At 36.8% G+C, this 13,126-nt stretch overlaps 1 protein-coding gene across 1 annotated transcript; it reads left to right on the forward strand.

Annotated features, from left to right (window-relative positions):
• The first annotated feature begins 2,002 nt into the window (after nucleotides 1–2,002).
• On the forward strand, nucleotides 2,003–12,912 carry LOC140156811 (uncharacterized). Its single transcript, XM_072179795.1, has 5 exons — nucleotides 2,003–2,119; nucleotides 6,975–7,043; nucleotides 8,564–8,719; nucleotides 9,362–9,487; nucleotides 11,009–12,912. The coding sequence occupies exons 2-5, from the start codon at nucleotides 7,035–7,037 to the stop codon at nucleotides 11,237–11,239; spliced, it is 522 nt and encodes a 173-aa protein (XP_072035896.1). The 5' UTR covers nucleotides 2,003–2,119; nucleotides 6,975–7,034; the 3' UTR covers nucleotides 11,240–12,912.
• Nucleotides 12,913–13,126: the final 214 nt, after the last annotated feature.

Genomic DNA, 13,126 nt, shown 5'->3' on the forward strand with positions numbered 1-13,126 from the left:
AAAAAACTCTGAATTAAGTATAACAAATTTAATGTATTTTAAACATATGGATAAAATCAGCCGCTTCTTTTTTTTATATATTAGTAAATTATGATATTACAATTCATATGTATATCAATATCATGAGAAATATTCGGGATAAAAAATAAAAAAATTATTTGAGCTTAGAATTTCAGCGTGATCTGAGACTAGCATATAAACCGTGTTAAGTCCACAAACTCATGTGTCTGATTTCCCTGTGTGATATTGCAATATGCTATAGTTATTATAGTTTCAGTTGGATGAAATGTTACAACGCAAACGAATAGTAACAATACTGTGTTAAGCTTTGTTCCCCAAATGAGAACAATAGTCTGCATATTGTTATGCAGCATTGTTATGGTAAACAATAGTACAACTCATTGTTGCTAACTTGTCAAAGTGATTGTGATTGTATGATGAGAGCATGATATAGTGTCCGCTTCATTTACTTACGTCATCTGCCAAACGGGGGAAGAAAACATACGCTTCAAACGGGGAAGAACACGTGCGAGGCTGAACTTTACCCACAAAATTTCTTTTTTATCAGGAGAAATACGCATAAAAAATTGCAGCGAGTGTCAACTTGTAATGTGATAATTATTCTCTTCGAATAGAGATCAACTTGTTTTTGCAATAGACCTGCCCTTTAAGTTGTGATTGCTTCGTAACCAAACATATGGCATTTACGCTCGTACTTTGGCAGTTACGGTGTTAGTCAAATAATTGCATGTACAAGGAGCTCATTTTATTTCATTTTATTCGGCAGTGAAGAAGGTGATCACAAAATTGCTCCATTCATTGCGATGAATGGCTAATTATGCTGGTTGTACAAACATAGTCAGTGTCCCCCTTCAGCTTCCGTATTTCACTATAGGATATCACACTTTGTGCTCTTTATTAAGCAAAACCAATTGTTGTATTGGAGTAGGGTAGGGCGGGCAGAATGGGGTTACTACATGTATATTGAATATACTTGATCATGTTGATCTCAGTCAAATAAATTACAAAATGACAAAACTGTTTTTGCCAACTCTGAAAAGTGCTTTATTTTGTAACTCTGTGTTCTGCAATCGCAATTTGCCGGGTTATTTGTATTCCTTTTTGAAGAGGATCACCACATGGGGTTTTGTTGGGTTATATTGAATATACTTGATCATGTTGATCTCAGTCAAATAAATTACAAAATGACCAAACTGTTTTTGCCAACTCTGAAAAGTGCTTTATTTTGTAACTCTGTGTTCTGCAATCACAATTTGCCGGGTTAGTTGTATTCCTTTTTGAAGAGGATCGCCGCATGGGGTTTTGTTGGGGTTTTTTTTGGGGGGGGGGTTATAGTTTTTAAAAATCTAGCCTAATTTGAGGGTAGGGCGGATTACTCGAATATATTTTTGGTCTTAGTCTGATCTCCTTTTGACATGTGCTAGTGTAGGTGCATAGAGGGCATAACGCCCTTACATTGACCGATTGAAACATTCCAATCTTTTAACGGCTGGGGATATGAATCAATCTAAATAGATCGAAAACTGTCACTCTAAAAACTTCAAAAATCGTCATGTGGTAATACACTAAGACTATGCTAACACTTGTTTCGAATGAAATCAGTGTACAGAAAGAGTAAGAGCCAATCCAAATCAATCGTTTTGATTGAAAATAATGGACAATTTAAGCGAGAATAACGATTATATCTTCTACGGTCTACATCCGCTAGTAGCTTCGCTAGACCGAAGTTTCGCTAGTACGCTAGTAACCTAACACCAAACCCTAACTACAGAATAGCGAATACTTTTTTTTCGGACTATAACTGTCGCAACCTCACATCGCATAGTTCGAGGCTTGGTGTTAGTGGTAACTAAAAGACTGAGACTGAGAATACCGTATTCGTTTCATTGTACCAACAAAACATTCAATACTATTAACAGATTAATTCATTTTACAGATGTGTCTCATTGTCATAGGAATCAAGTTGATACTTTAAGGCGTTGGTTCTGTCATCGTAGCAATACTGACGATAAATAACAATGTACAAGGAAGGTATCATGTTGACAGTATTGCGATAATAGTTGCGTACTACTCCACTGGATTATGGTCAGGATTATCGGTAAGTGATCACCATATTAATTTTTATAGTATTTTAAAGAAGGGCAATTAAGCTTTAATATAAACCAACGAAGTCAAAATTTGGATTTTCGCTTTTACTATAGACCACAAAACAATTAAGGTACCAGTTATGTTTTAATCCTGTATATCCTAAACAAAGACAAAATATCATAATTAGAATCACCAGTCAATAGTTGCATCTGTTAAAATTAAAATTGTTCAGGAAATAAAGACATACATGTATACCGAAATTTTGTCTGAGCTATTCATTGTACAAGTACACATATCTACAATAATGTTTAGTGATATCAACCTGTCAATGTGGTTGGAAAAGTTGGACCAGGATTTAATGGCTGTTAGTTAAGCTTTTAGTTAAGCTTAAAAATAGGAGCAAAATTCTGCAACTTATCGTCTAGTTGACTGAAGCTAGTGAGTAATCATCAGCGTTGAGTCAGATATTCCTCTGTTGTGTGTACCACTACTCAGTAATTTACAGAATTTTTACTGTGAACTTGAAAGAAACTCGCACATATGGCATTACTGGGCACGGCGTTTGGTATTTACGGCGTCTGCATCTTACATTGGCTAGCTGGCTACCGTGGCCTTACTTGTAATGACATTAGCTTGGGAATGCCTTTGGCACATCCATTTGATGTAGACTTAGTTACAATACCTCCCCCAACAAAGACTATTAATACCTGCATGATATACTTTGATCACATGAGAGCAACAGCTCCGCCCTCAGCTGCTAAGATCAATACATTTAAGATTTCTGTTAAACTGAAGCCCCATCTAGTGACACTGATTCTAGTACTTAGTGCAGACGTTGCTAGCAACCCAGGTCCCACAAAAGATCCACGTAGAAGCTGTTCAAAGTGTGTTCGGTCCAATCAACGTGGCATACTGTGCGACATGTGCAATCTGTGGTTTCACACGAAGTGCATTGGTATGAATGTTCAAAGCTATGAAACTCTGGCTTCGTCTGACGACCCTTGGTACTGTTCATCTCGTGCGCTCCCACAGTTCAACGACTCCTTTTTCAACTCATCCTGCAGTTCTTCTGGCGGTTCTCTGGACTCCAGTAAGTTCTCCAACGATGGTGTGAATGCGTCTTCAGGTCCAAGTCATCCCAATACAACTTCAAACAATTCAACTTCAAACAATGTCAATTCCAATAAACTCAACTTCTTCATTTAAATGCGCGGAGTATGAAAATTATTAAAAGGAAAAGGAACATTAACAAGCTAAGAGATTTTCAATCTACAAATAAATTTGACTGTGTGTCTGTCTCTGAAACATGGCTCAATGAAACAGTTGATGATAGTGAAATCCCTTGCAGTGGATATGCTTTTTATCGCAAAGGTAGAGATTATCCTGAGCAAGAACGTGGCGGGGTCTCCTCTTTGCAGTTAAAAGCTACGTCGTTCTGATGTTGAGCCTGTTGACGAGATAATGCTAATTGAAATAAGACCAAATAAAAGTGAAAAAATGGCTCTTGTGTTCTGCTACAGAGCACCTGATGGCAACGTCGAAACATGTGTTAATAATTTTGACTCTACAATTGAAAAACTCCAAAATGACTTTAACCAGATTCATGTAATTGGTGATTTTAATCTTCCTGATGTAAAAGGTTGTCTTGACAGTACTATATGTCACAATGTTACAGATTCTGAACAACCTTTTTGTGATTCTGTGGATTCTTTTTTCCTGAAGTAAATGAGTGATATCCCATCTAGAAAAACAAGAGTTGAGCGTCTCAAACAAAGACCTCGATTTGTATACAATTTTAAAGCAGCTAATTTTAATGACATATGTTGTGAGCTGCAAAACACTGATTTTAGTGAAGTATATTGTGCAATAGATGTTAATTCATCATGCAATTTATTCTCTGAAATATTCACCAAGGTTCTAGATGCTTACATACCAAAATTAAGATCAAAGACTCTTCGGCCCCAGCGTGGATTGACGCAGAAGTTAGGCATCTCCAAAACAAAAGGAAACTGCTAAAAATCATATCTCTCTAGCCACTGGGCCAATTCTCGCAAGTTACGTAATCGTTTGAAAAATTTGCTCTCTATCAAGTTTAATGAGTATATTGATAGTCTTGTTGATAACACCAAGAGATTCTGGTCATTTTTTAGATAAAAAACAAAATCCAATTATCTTCCAAAAGTTATTAGCTTGGATAACATCACAGCTACAACAGCTAGAGAAAAAGCTCCTCTTATTAACAACTATTTTTATTCTGTTTTTACTCAACCAACTTCCAACACTCAGTTGCCCAAAATACATGGGTTTCAACATCCTTCACTGGGTAATATTCAGATCAAAGAATGTGATGTCCTCAAGATCTTGTGCAATTTAAATGTTTCCAAGGCTATTGGCCCTGATGGGATATCTTCCAGGGTCTTGAAAGAATGCGCTCATGAAATTGTTTTTCGTTTGTGCCACATTTTTAACTTATCTTTGAGTTCTGGTATTATGCCTGAGGCCTGGTTAAAAGCCAATGTTGTTCCTGTTTTTAAAAAACCTGACAGGCAACGTGCTGAAAATTATAGACCTGTGTCATTATTGTGTATAATGTGGAAAAGTAATGGCGAGAGCTATTTTTGATCAAGTGTTTCCCGCAATTAAAGACCAATTCTACTATATGCAACACGGTTTTATCAAGGGTCGCTCCACTGTTACACAGCTATTATCTGTTTTTCATGAATTCAGCACTACTCTGGACAACGCTGGGCAAGTTGACATGATTTATCTTGATTTCTCAAAAGCTTTTGACAGTGTTTGTCATAATTTATTGCTTCACAAATTGCAATCTTTTGGTTTTCATTCTGACCTCCTCAATTCGTTTCGTGCTTATTTAACAGGGCGGAAGTAGAGGGTTGTTATTGATGGGGTTAATTCCGACTGGCTTCCCGTTGTTTCAGGGGTGCCCCAAGGTTCAATATTGGGGCCTATATATATATTTTTTTTTTCTTTTATACATCAATGACATGCCCAGTGTTGCCCAGAGTTCTTCTTTAGCTTTGTTTGCAGATGACTCTAAATGTTATAAAAACATCTCTGATGTCTCTTATTGTCACATGCTCCAAAGTGATATTAATGTATTATTTAATTGGAGCACCCCTCTTAATGCCAGATCATATCAATCACCAGGCGTAGGAATGCAATTCATCATGATTATCAAAATGAATGGTGCTGTTCTAGACCGTGTTAGTTCCATCAAAGATCTTGGTCTTAATATTTCCTCATCTTTCACTTGGGATGATAACATTAACAGGGTTGTTAAAAAGTGTAACAAAAACTTGGTATGATTAAACGCACCATTGGTTTCAATGCCCCTCATAATGTATCCAGGGCTTTGTACTGATACTTGGTTCGAAGTAATTTGGAATATTACAGTACCCTCTGGAGTGGTACCTCAAAGCGCAACATCCAGAAAGTTGAGGGGTCCAGAGAAGGGCAACTAAATCATTTTAGATTATCCTGAGGCTGAGTACAAAGATTACCCGAGCTCACTCTTCTTCCATTAAGTTTTAGAAGAGAATATGTTGATCTCACTATATTTTTCAAGTGCAATCTGGGATTATATGACATCAATCTTGTCAATGACATCAATCAGTCCAAATTTGCTCGCACCTTTGATGCAACTTCTGTTTGCAGTTGGACCTCTTTTTGTAATTGTCCAAATTGCAGGCAAACGTAACTTAACCTGCACTTCCCCCCTCTAATTTATATTTCCCTTCCCTTCTTTTTTGGATTTGGTGGGCGGTCTTAGAGGTGCATGGCACCTGTTCGCTCCAGCCATTCACTGGACTTTTTTAAAACAAATATAATTGTTCCTTTCATGATATTGTGTAATTTTTGATGTAACTTATGTGCAATATTATATATTTTTTGTAATTCCGTGCCAGAAATAAATAAATAAATAAATAAATAAATAAATAAATAAATAAATTAATTAATTAATTAATTAATTAATTAATTAATTACTTAATTAATTAATTAATTAATTAATTAATTAATAAATAAATAAATAAATAAATAAATAAGTAAATAAATAAATAAATTTGTATGGTCTATTTTTTATATCCCCCTTCATGTCCTAAAAAGAAACCACCCAGCATTTATGAATACTCCTTAATAGCGACAGAAAGTGTGCATGCTTCATCATAGCCAGTGGAAGAGTCTGAATCATCACCTCTAAAGCATAATTTTATAAGCAGCACTAATTGACCAATTGTTTTTGTGTCTTTTTGATGTTGCAGACATATAGATACTGAAGAAAACATGCATAAAAGTAGCAAGAGTCAATTAAAAAATGGTGATTTTTATCAGGGCAAACTCACTCAAACAATAATATTACTAAGCCTAAACGTCTAAGCATTTGGCTGAAAAAGGACCCCTAAATGGCGATGCCTTCTGAAAAAGTACCCCTTTTTCAAAAGACGTCGACGACGCTGTGTGGTGAAAAATATACCCTTTTAGACATTTTTCTTGGACACGGGTGCGTAGCAAGTCAAGTAGTGAGTGAGCCCCCCCCCCCCCCTGGATTTAATTCATCTTCCATGTAATTCATTCTCAAGGCCCTGATTTGGCAGTTCAATATCCAATACTAAAATTCCATATCATTTCTTAACAATACTTGCCATGTCATCGATATCTACACTACTTTCATCTTATTTTTTCGGCATAAATTTCAGATACATTTCTTCTGTGTTATTTTAACGTCACAGATATTTGTGCCATGGAACTGTGATAAAATTCTGGAATTCATGAGACTTGCTTCAAGAGAAAAGACATTAGGCGTAAGCGTTTCCTAACTCATGAACTTATTGTTTTACTCTTCTCAGTACATTTTAGCTGGAAGTTTATGGATTGCATCATCAGTGGAGCGAAGGAATAGACAAGGGATGAACAAGGTCAGACTTATACTATTTATGACAAAGAATAATAATTAGCCTACGTTGAAAAGCAAAAAGAATCAGGAAATTTATACAGAGCCTTAATACCACAAGATTCCTATTGCAGCCACCTCCAGAGGTACACTGGCTCGCAGCTACTTCACTGGTATGGTACACACATCGGAATAACATGGACACTAGACACACTGGTACTGCAATGGTACTGCACTGGAATACTTGAGTAGCCACAAAGTAGCTGGGTAGCAGCGTAAACCATTGGACCAACAGCAATAGAAATCTGATAGTGTATTTCAAACCTGCATTAATTTGGTGAGATGATAGCTTGGTTCTTTACCAGAGTAATAGAGGAAGCTCTTTCTATCGCCTTTAGCCATCTAACTTTTACTTGTACGTTGTACGTTAACCTTTTGACCTTGTCTCCGTTCATAAAATTCGTCGTTTAATTTTAGCATTATTAGAAACAAGAGGTGGAAGCACCTGAACATTTTGTAGTATCCATCCAGCCGTCAGGTCGGAATCAAAGCTGATCACTCTACTTCTGACGTACATATCACCATGCCTCACTCAACCACAGAAAAGAACCAATGGTTGTCTTCCTCGACATCAGTGAAGTCTTCGATCGTGTCTTCCATCCAGGTTTTCAGACCAAACTTGCTGCCCTTGGCTTTTCTGAAACATGGCTGATTAAAGAACTATCGCCGATCGATCATTGAAATATATCTTGAATGGGAACAAAACAAGCGTGACGCTGACCAATGCAGGGGTGACCCAAAGCTCTATGTAAGGCCCTTATTGTTCATCATACTCCTCGATGACATCTCATAACCCCTTGTAAATAAGAAATTCTCTATGTTGGTGATGCTACCATATTCTATCCTTCATCAGCTCCAAGAAATACATGTACCAAGCTGCTGCATCACTAACCCGGATCTCAAAACAGCCAAAACAATGGGCTAAACCATGGCGCTTATTACTGTTTGGTGCCACCAATGTAAGACCAGTACTATCTTCAATATTGTAGGTGTGCTGAGGATAACCACTGACTTAAACTTCTTTGAACAGCAGTAATCTGTCATGGAATCTATGCGGTTGACATTTAAATGACCAAAACAGCTGACCAGACATGCTAGAGGTTGGGCTTTCTTCGAAACATGTTCTAAGATGGAGTATGCCAGCACCGCATTGTTTGGTGAAACATACTGACATATATGTACCTAGCTCAGTTCGATTCCATCCAAAAAAGAGCTAAGCAAATCATTGGACTGCCAGAGGGGGAGTTTGTGGACCTCCGCATTCAACCACTTCATCAACAGAGGAAAGGTATAGAGATCTGTTAGTTTCGTACTATATCAAACCTTGTCTTCCTGTGCATATCCCTGCTATCAGATCACCTGCTGCCTTCAGCAATGAGATTCGTCCATCTTGGAGCAGCCTTTACAAATTACTCGGTTTTTACTGTTAATGCATAGATATAATTTTTTTTTTCTTTAATAACCTCACTTCTTTTTCAATTTCAGATGGTGGGCTTTACTGTTTTTTGCATTATGTCAGTAATAGGCGCCTCTCTCACAGTGAAAGAAGAAGGTCTTAATCTCCATTGGAATTTTGAGTTTTCCCGTGTCTGTTTTGATCCAGATGTTCCCAGTGATATATATGATTACGACAATGAAAGGGTAAGTAGGTCTGCATCAAATTATTCATTTTGCAATGTGTGGGTAATAGTGTGGTATAACGCATATGGAAAATACAACTTCAAATGCTTTTTAGAAACTTCATAGATGTGACATCTGCAAAAATCCAGGTTGTAATTTCACACACAAACAAACTTCAATACAGATGATGGTGATTTCTGAAAATGCCCCATCTTTTTCTCCCTGGTATTGAGAAAAAACGATATGCAAAATAGGTGAGCCTGAGATTGCCAAAACATTGCTCTAGAAAATTTGTCATTTGACCTTTTTGCCTTTAACTCGAGAACAGTACATCGCAGATATGTCGAACTATACTTTTTCTGAATGGTTATGACCAGTATGGGAATACTTTGGCGTGATTTTTGACAAATATTAGCAATTTTAAAATTCAACCCGTGTATAAAGTTAAATGACCTTTTAAACATGTTTCCCCCACAGGAATTAACCTGTAATTGGGAAGCATAATTTTAAAAATACCAAATTAGCTTGTAGGCCTACATGTTGTAGTACGATAGTTGCCACTTTACTCCAAATTTCAGACATCTCCTGGTCTTGTAAAAGGACCTAAATTCACATGTCTATCTGATTTACATAATTGATTAACATAACCTTTTCTTTTTACAGTGCAAAGATTATTACTTCAGTATTGCTGATATTGTAATAGGAAGTGTTGCGTTTGTACTTAGTATCGCTGGAAGCATAATTGCATGCCAAAAGACCTGCTCGTGCAATGAAACCTTTAATGAAGAGGTAGGTATAGCATTTGAACACTTTTCAAAGTGAATAAAATCAAATTACCTTCGCCTTAAATCTTAGCCTTAAATCACAGCCTAAAGGGCCATGCGGACTCCTAATATGCCATATTTGGTCAGCAAGTATTCGTTATTCTATTTAATTTTTTTCTTCTAACGATGGTGTGTTGACGGAAAATTAATTACATGTTATGTTTAATGTCTGGTGAAAATATGAAAATATAGTATCGATTTAACATCATCAAACATTCGTTAGAAGTTCAATATTATTACAAATAGAATGGGAGTATTATACAAGTATTGACTGCTATGAGGGGCACAGTTAAAATTATAGGCCCGAGGTGATGTCAAAACCATGATACAGTAGTCATGGTTTTGACATCACCGAGGGCCTATAATTTTAAACTGTGCCCCGAATATGCTTAAAAGCAGTAAATATTTGTTTTATATACCGAATAATATAGATTCTTCTCATTTGATTGGTTAAAAGATTTCCTGACTGACAAGGCCTACAAGCTTTTCACTGCATAGGCCTTAAGCTTAAATGCACACAGTGCATGCAAAACAAGGGTGCAGAATTTGGACCGATATCTACCGATTTCATATCTAAAACAAACCTACCGCTTCTGTGCTAACATCACACACTGCCGAGTCTCCAGCTCGTAGTAATTTGTCTAAAAAGTGACATTTGGCAGGTATAAATCCTTGATATGTAACAGATTGTAAACAATCACTGCACTCACTACGCCGGCCGGTGAAAGATCGTCATCGCGAACTGTGACCGCGATAGTCTCGGCCGTATAGTGGGTGCGCAATATATACGAGCGATCTGTGTATTCGGGGTTGCGAATATCCAATTATTTTCCGGGCACAGTTGATTCTATGCCCGAGGCACAGTTGTTGCTTATGACGTCATCTTGATAGAAAAAGGGGGCACAGCTATTTTAATGACTCCACTTTTAACCAATCAAATGAGAGGAATCTATATATGAGGTATATAAAGTTTATTAAATAACGAAGACATGTTGCATCGAATAATCTACATCCACTATTATAAAGTCTGTAGGGGCCTTAAGACCTGGACCTAAGACTCAAGCAGAATGTGCTACATACATACAACTTCAGGCGGTATCCGAAGTACCCCTCCTTACTCCCCTGCAAATTGTCAAAAATGTCCAGTATAAAATTGTCCAAGAAGGTCCAAATTAGACAAAATTAATTAGCAACATAACCACTTCAGGGAAGTGAAGTCCATTTCTAAAATTCTTTTTTCGCATGCATGCGATTTGCAGGGGAACGACGGGGTCAATATTCTGGAAACAACGCACCCACAAAAAATCCTGTTTACTGGCCTTGAGTGTATGTTATATAGCATTTATTAACAAAATTATCTAAATCGTGTAAATCAAAAGAATTCTCAATAAAAGTGATGGAATTAATGCATAAAGTGTTAACTTCAAATTGTGAGTGATTTTATGATCCGTGAATATTGACTGACTTGTTTCTGCCTTTTAACCAGGATATTGATCGCAGTCAATACACATATTTGCATAACCAACGACAACTCCAGTGCCAATCCAATCAACGAATGCAAGGTACTCGACACATTGAACATAGAGATTTACAACAGCCCTCACCGTATCACTGTAACCAATTCAACCAGAGTTCGCTAGCAGATCAGGACAATGTACAAAACCAGCAGCCCCCACCATATAGCTACAATATGCGTAGTCAGGACACAAATATGTAGGCCTATTTTGAATAAGTCACGATTTAATATAAGATTTCGAGTTCTCGAGTATTATCTAATTTGCTCAAGTATTCGACGTAGAAGTATTGATATGAGTAATAGCGATGGTTCTGCACTATATTTAGCTATTTTGTCCTACACAATTGTATAATAACAAGCTGCACTCATAAACTGTACATATGTGTGCAATCTTAGATTGAATGCGATAACGCCCTTTTCAAAGACACTAATCTTACAGGTGCGAGTGATCAACATGATGTGAAATAGAATTACTACCCAGATCTTTATCCCCGTTCTTTGATTATCTATTGTATAGTGCAAAGGGACGGTGTAACGTCTAGTGTAAGTCAATACGGCATTCAAAAATAGAGTAGATACATCGCTATTGTTACGAGTCGCTTAATGACTCAAGGCAAAAAACACCTTTTCCCAAATTCACTTCAGAATGCACAACAAAACACACTAATTAATTAATTTAACAATACCTAAGTCTTTTAACCAAAAGAAAAGTATGATTTAACAATATTTCATTAACTCAACATAAATACACATACAATCATACAGATACACTCATTTAGCAAAGTTACTTATCCGGCCGCCTTCATCTTGTAGTTGATTGTAAAGTTTTTGTTCTCAGTGTCCTTGATGTATATCCTGAATCACTTGTCCTGCAAAGATCACTGTTCAGCGAAGCCCACTGAAGACTTGCATTTATAATCCAATGCGTAAATTCCTTTGCGTATAAAATCCTCGCTCAGAAATGATGCTGCTTTCTCCACACTTAACTCCTTGCTCAATTCTCCAAACACTTGACTCCTTGCGCCGTTCTCTCTCCAAAATGGTGCTATTATCACCTTTCACACAATTAACTCAGGAAGCAGTTGTACCCCCCGTTTCCACTACAACAAACACACTGGCTATAATTCAAAGGACAATTGGACAGTGCTTTAACATGTACAGGGTGTAACAATAAAATTTGTACAATTTTGAAAATACAATGACACAAGTATGCCGCTTATGTTGTGGTTTGATATTTATATGTCTATCAAGATAATTTCTTTAGCCATCAGCTAAGCTTTGTTTCAATAAAATCGACGGTATAAAAGTGAAGATATGGCCAATTATGTAACCTAGTCTTAAAACCGCTTGGGCCACTTTTGTCTAAACTGTTACAAAAGTGACTGAATAGAGTTGGAACCATGGACGATGCTCTTATGATAGGTAGTTTTAAACAATGGGGTATTCGAAGTGGTAGAAATGATTACATAATAGAATATCTCCTTGAGTTTGGGAAAGTCACAACAAATCACTGACATAACAACCTCATTTACTAGAAATCGTGGCTGCAGCTCAACAACTTCAACCCCAATTCACGTTGGAAGAGCGTATTTTTATGGTTGTGACATTCGGTAGCACACGGAGTCAAGCAGAAACCATAAGATTGTTTATAGCTCATTTTCCAAACTCATGTCTTCCATCAAGGCATACAATTACATATAACTATGTGGAATTTGTTAACAGAAATGCTGGCAATAGTGGTCGCCCCAGAACAGCTAGAAGCCAAGCTGAACTTAATTTCAAAATCCTATTGTTTTGTACTTATGGATGCAAAAACTGTTCTCAGTTTTACCAACGATATCTCAGGGATATGAGAAATTACTTTATTTATAAGATAATTTGAAAGAAATGTAATGACTTCATTTATTAGATTTTAAAGAAAGATCATATTGTCATTAAGTTCATGTTAATTTTATGAAGAAACACGACTTATAATTCTTTTGTGTCAGTTCTTTGATGTTTAATGCACGATAAGCATATCTACGCGCCCGGGGGGGTCACTTCCATTGTGACCTGTACACCATCCGCGATAATCAACTTTTGAAAAGC

The sequence above is a fragment of the Amphiura filiformis genome, chromosome 7 (genome assembly GCF_039555335.1).
Source record: "Amphiura filiformis chromosome 7, Afil_fr2py, whole genome shotgun sequence".
Classification (NCBI taxonomy): Eukaryota; Metazoa; Echinodermata; class Ophiuroidea; order Amphilepidida; family Amphiuridae; genus Amphiura; species Amphiura filiformis.

Coding starts and splice junctions, on each gene's coding strand:
- LOC140156811 (XM_072179795.1), top strand. Junction 8,720..9,361: donor ATGATTACGACAATGAAAGG/GTAAGTAGGTCT, acceptor TTCTTTTTACAG/TGCAAAGATTATTACTTCAG. Junction 9,488..11,008: donor ATGAAACCTTTAATGAAGAG/GTAGGTATAGCA, acceptor CCTTTTAACCAG/GATATTGATCGCAGTCAATA.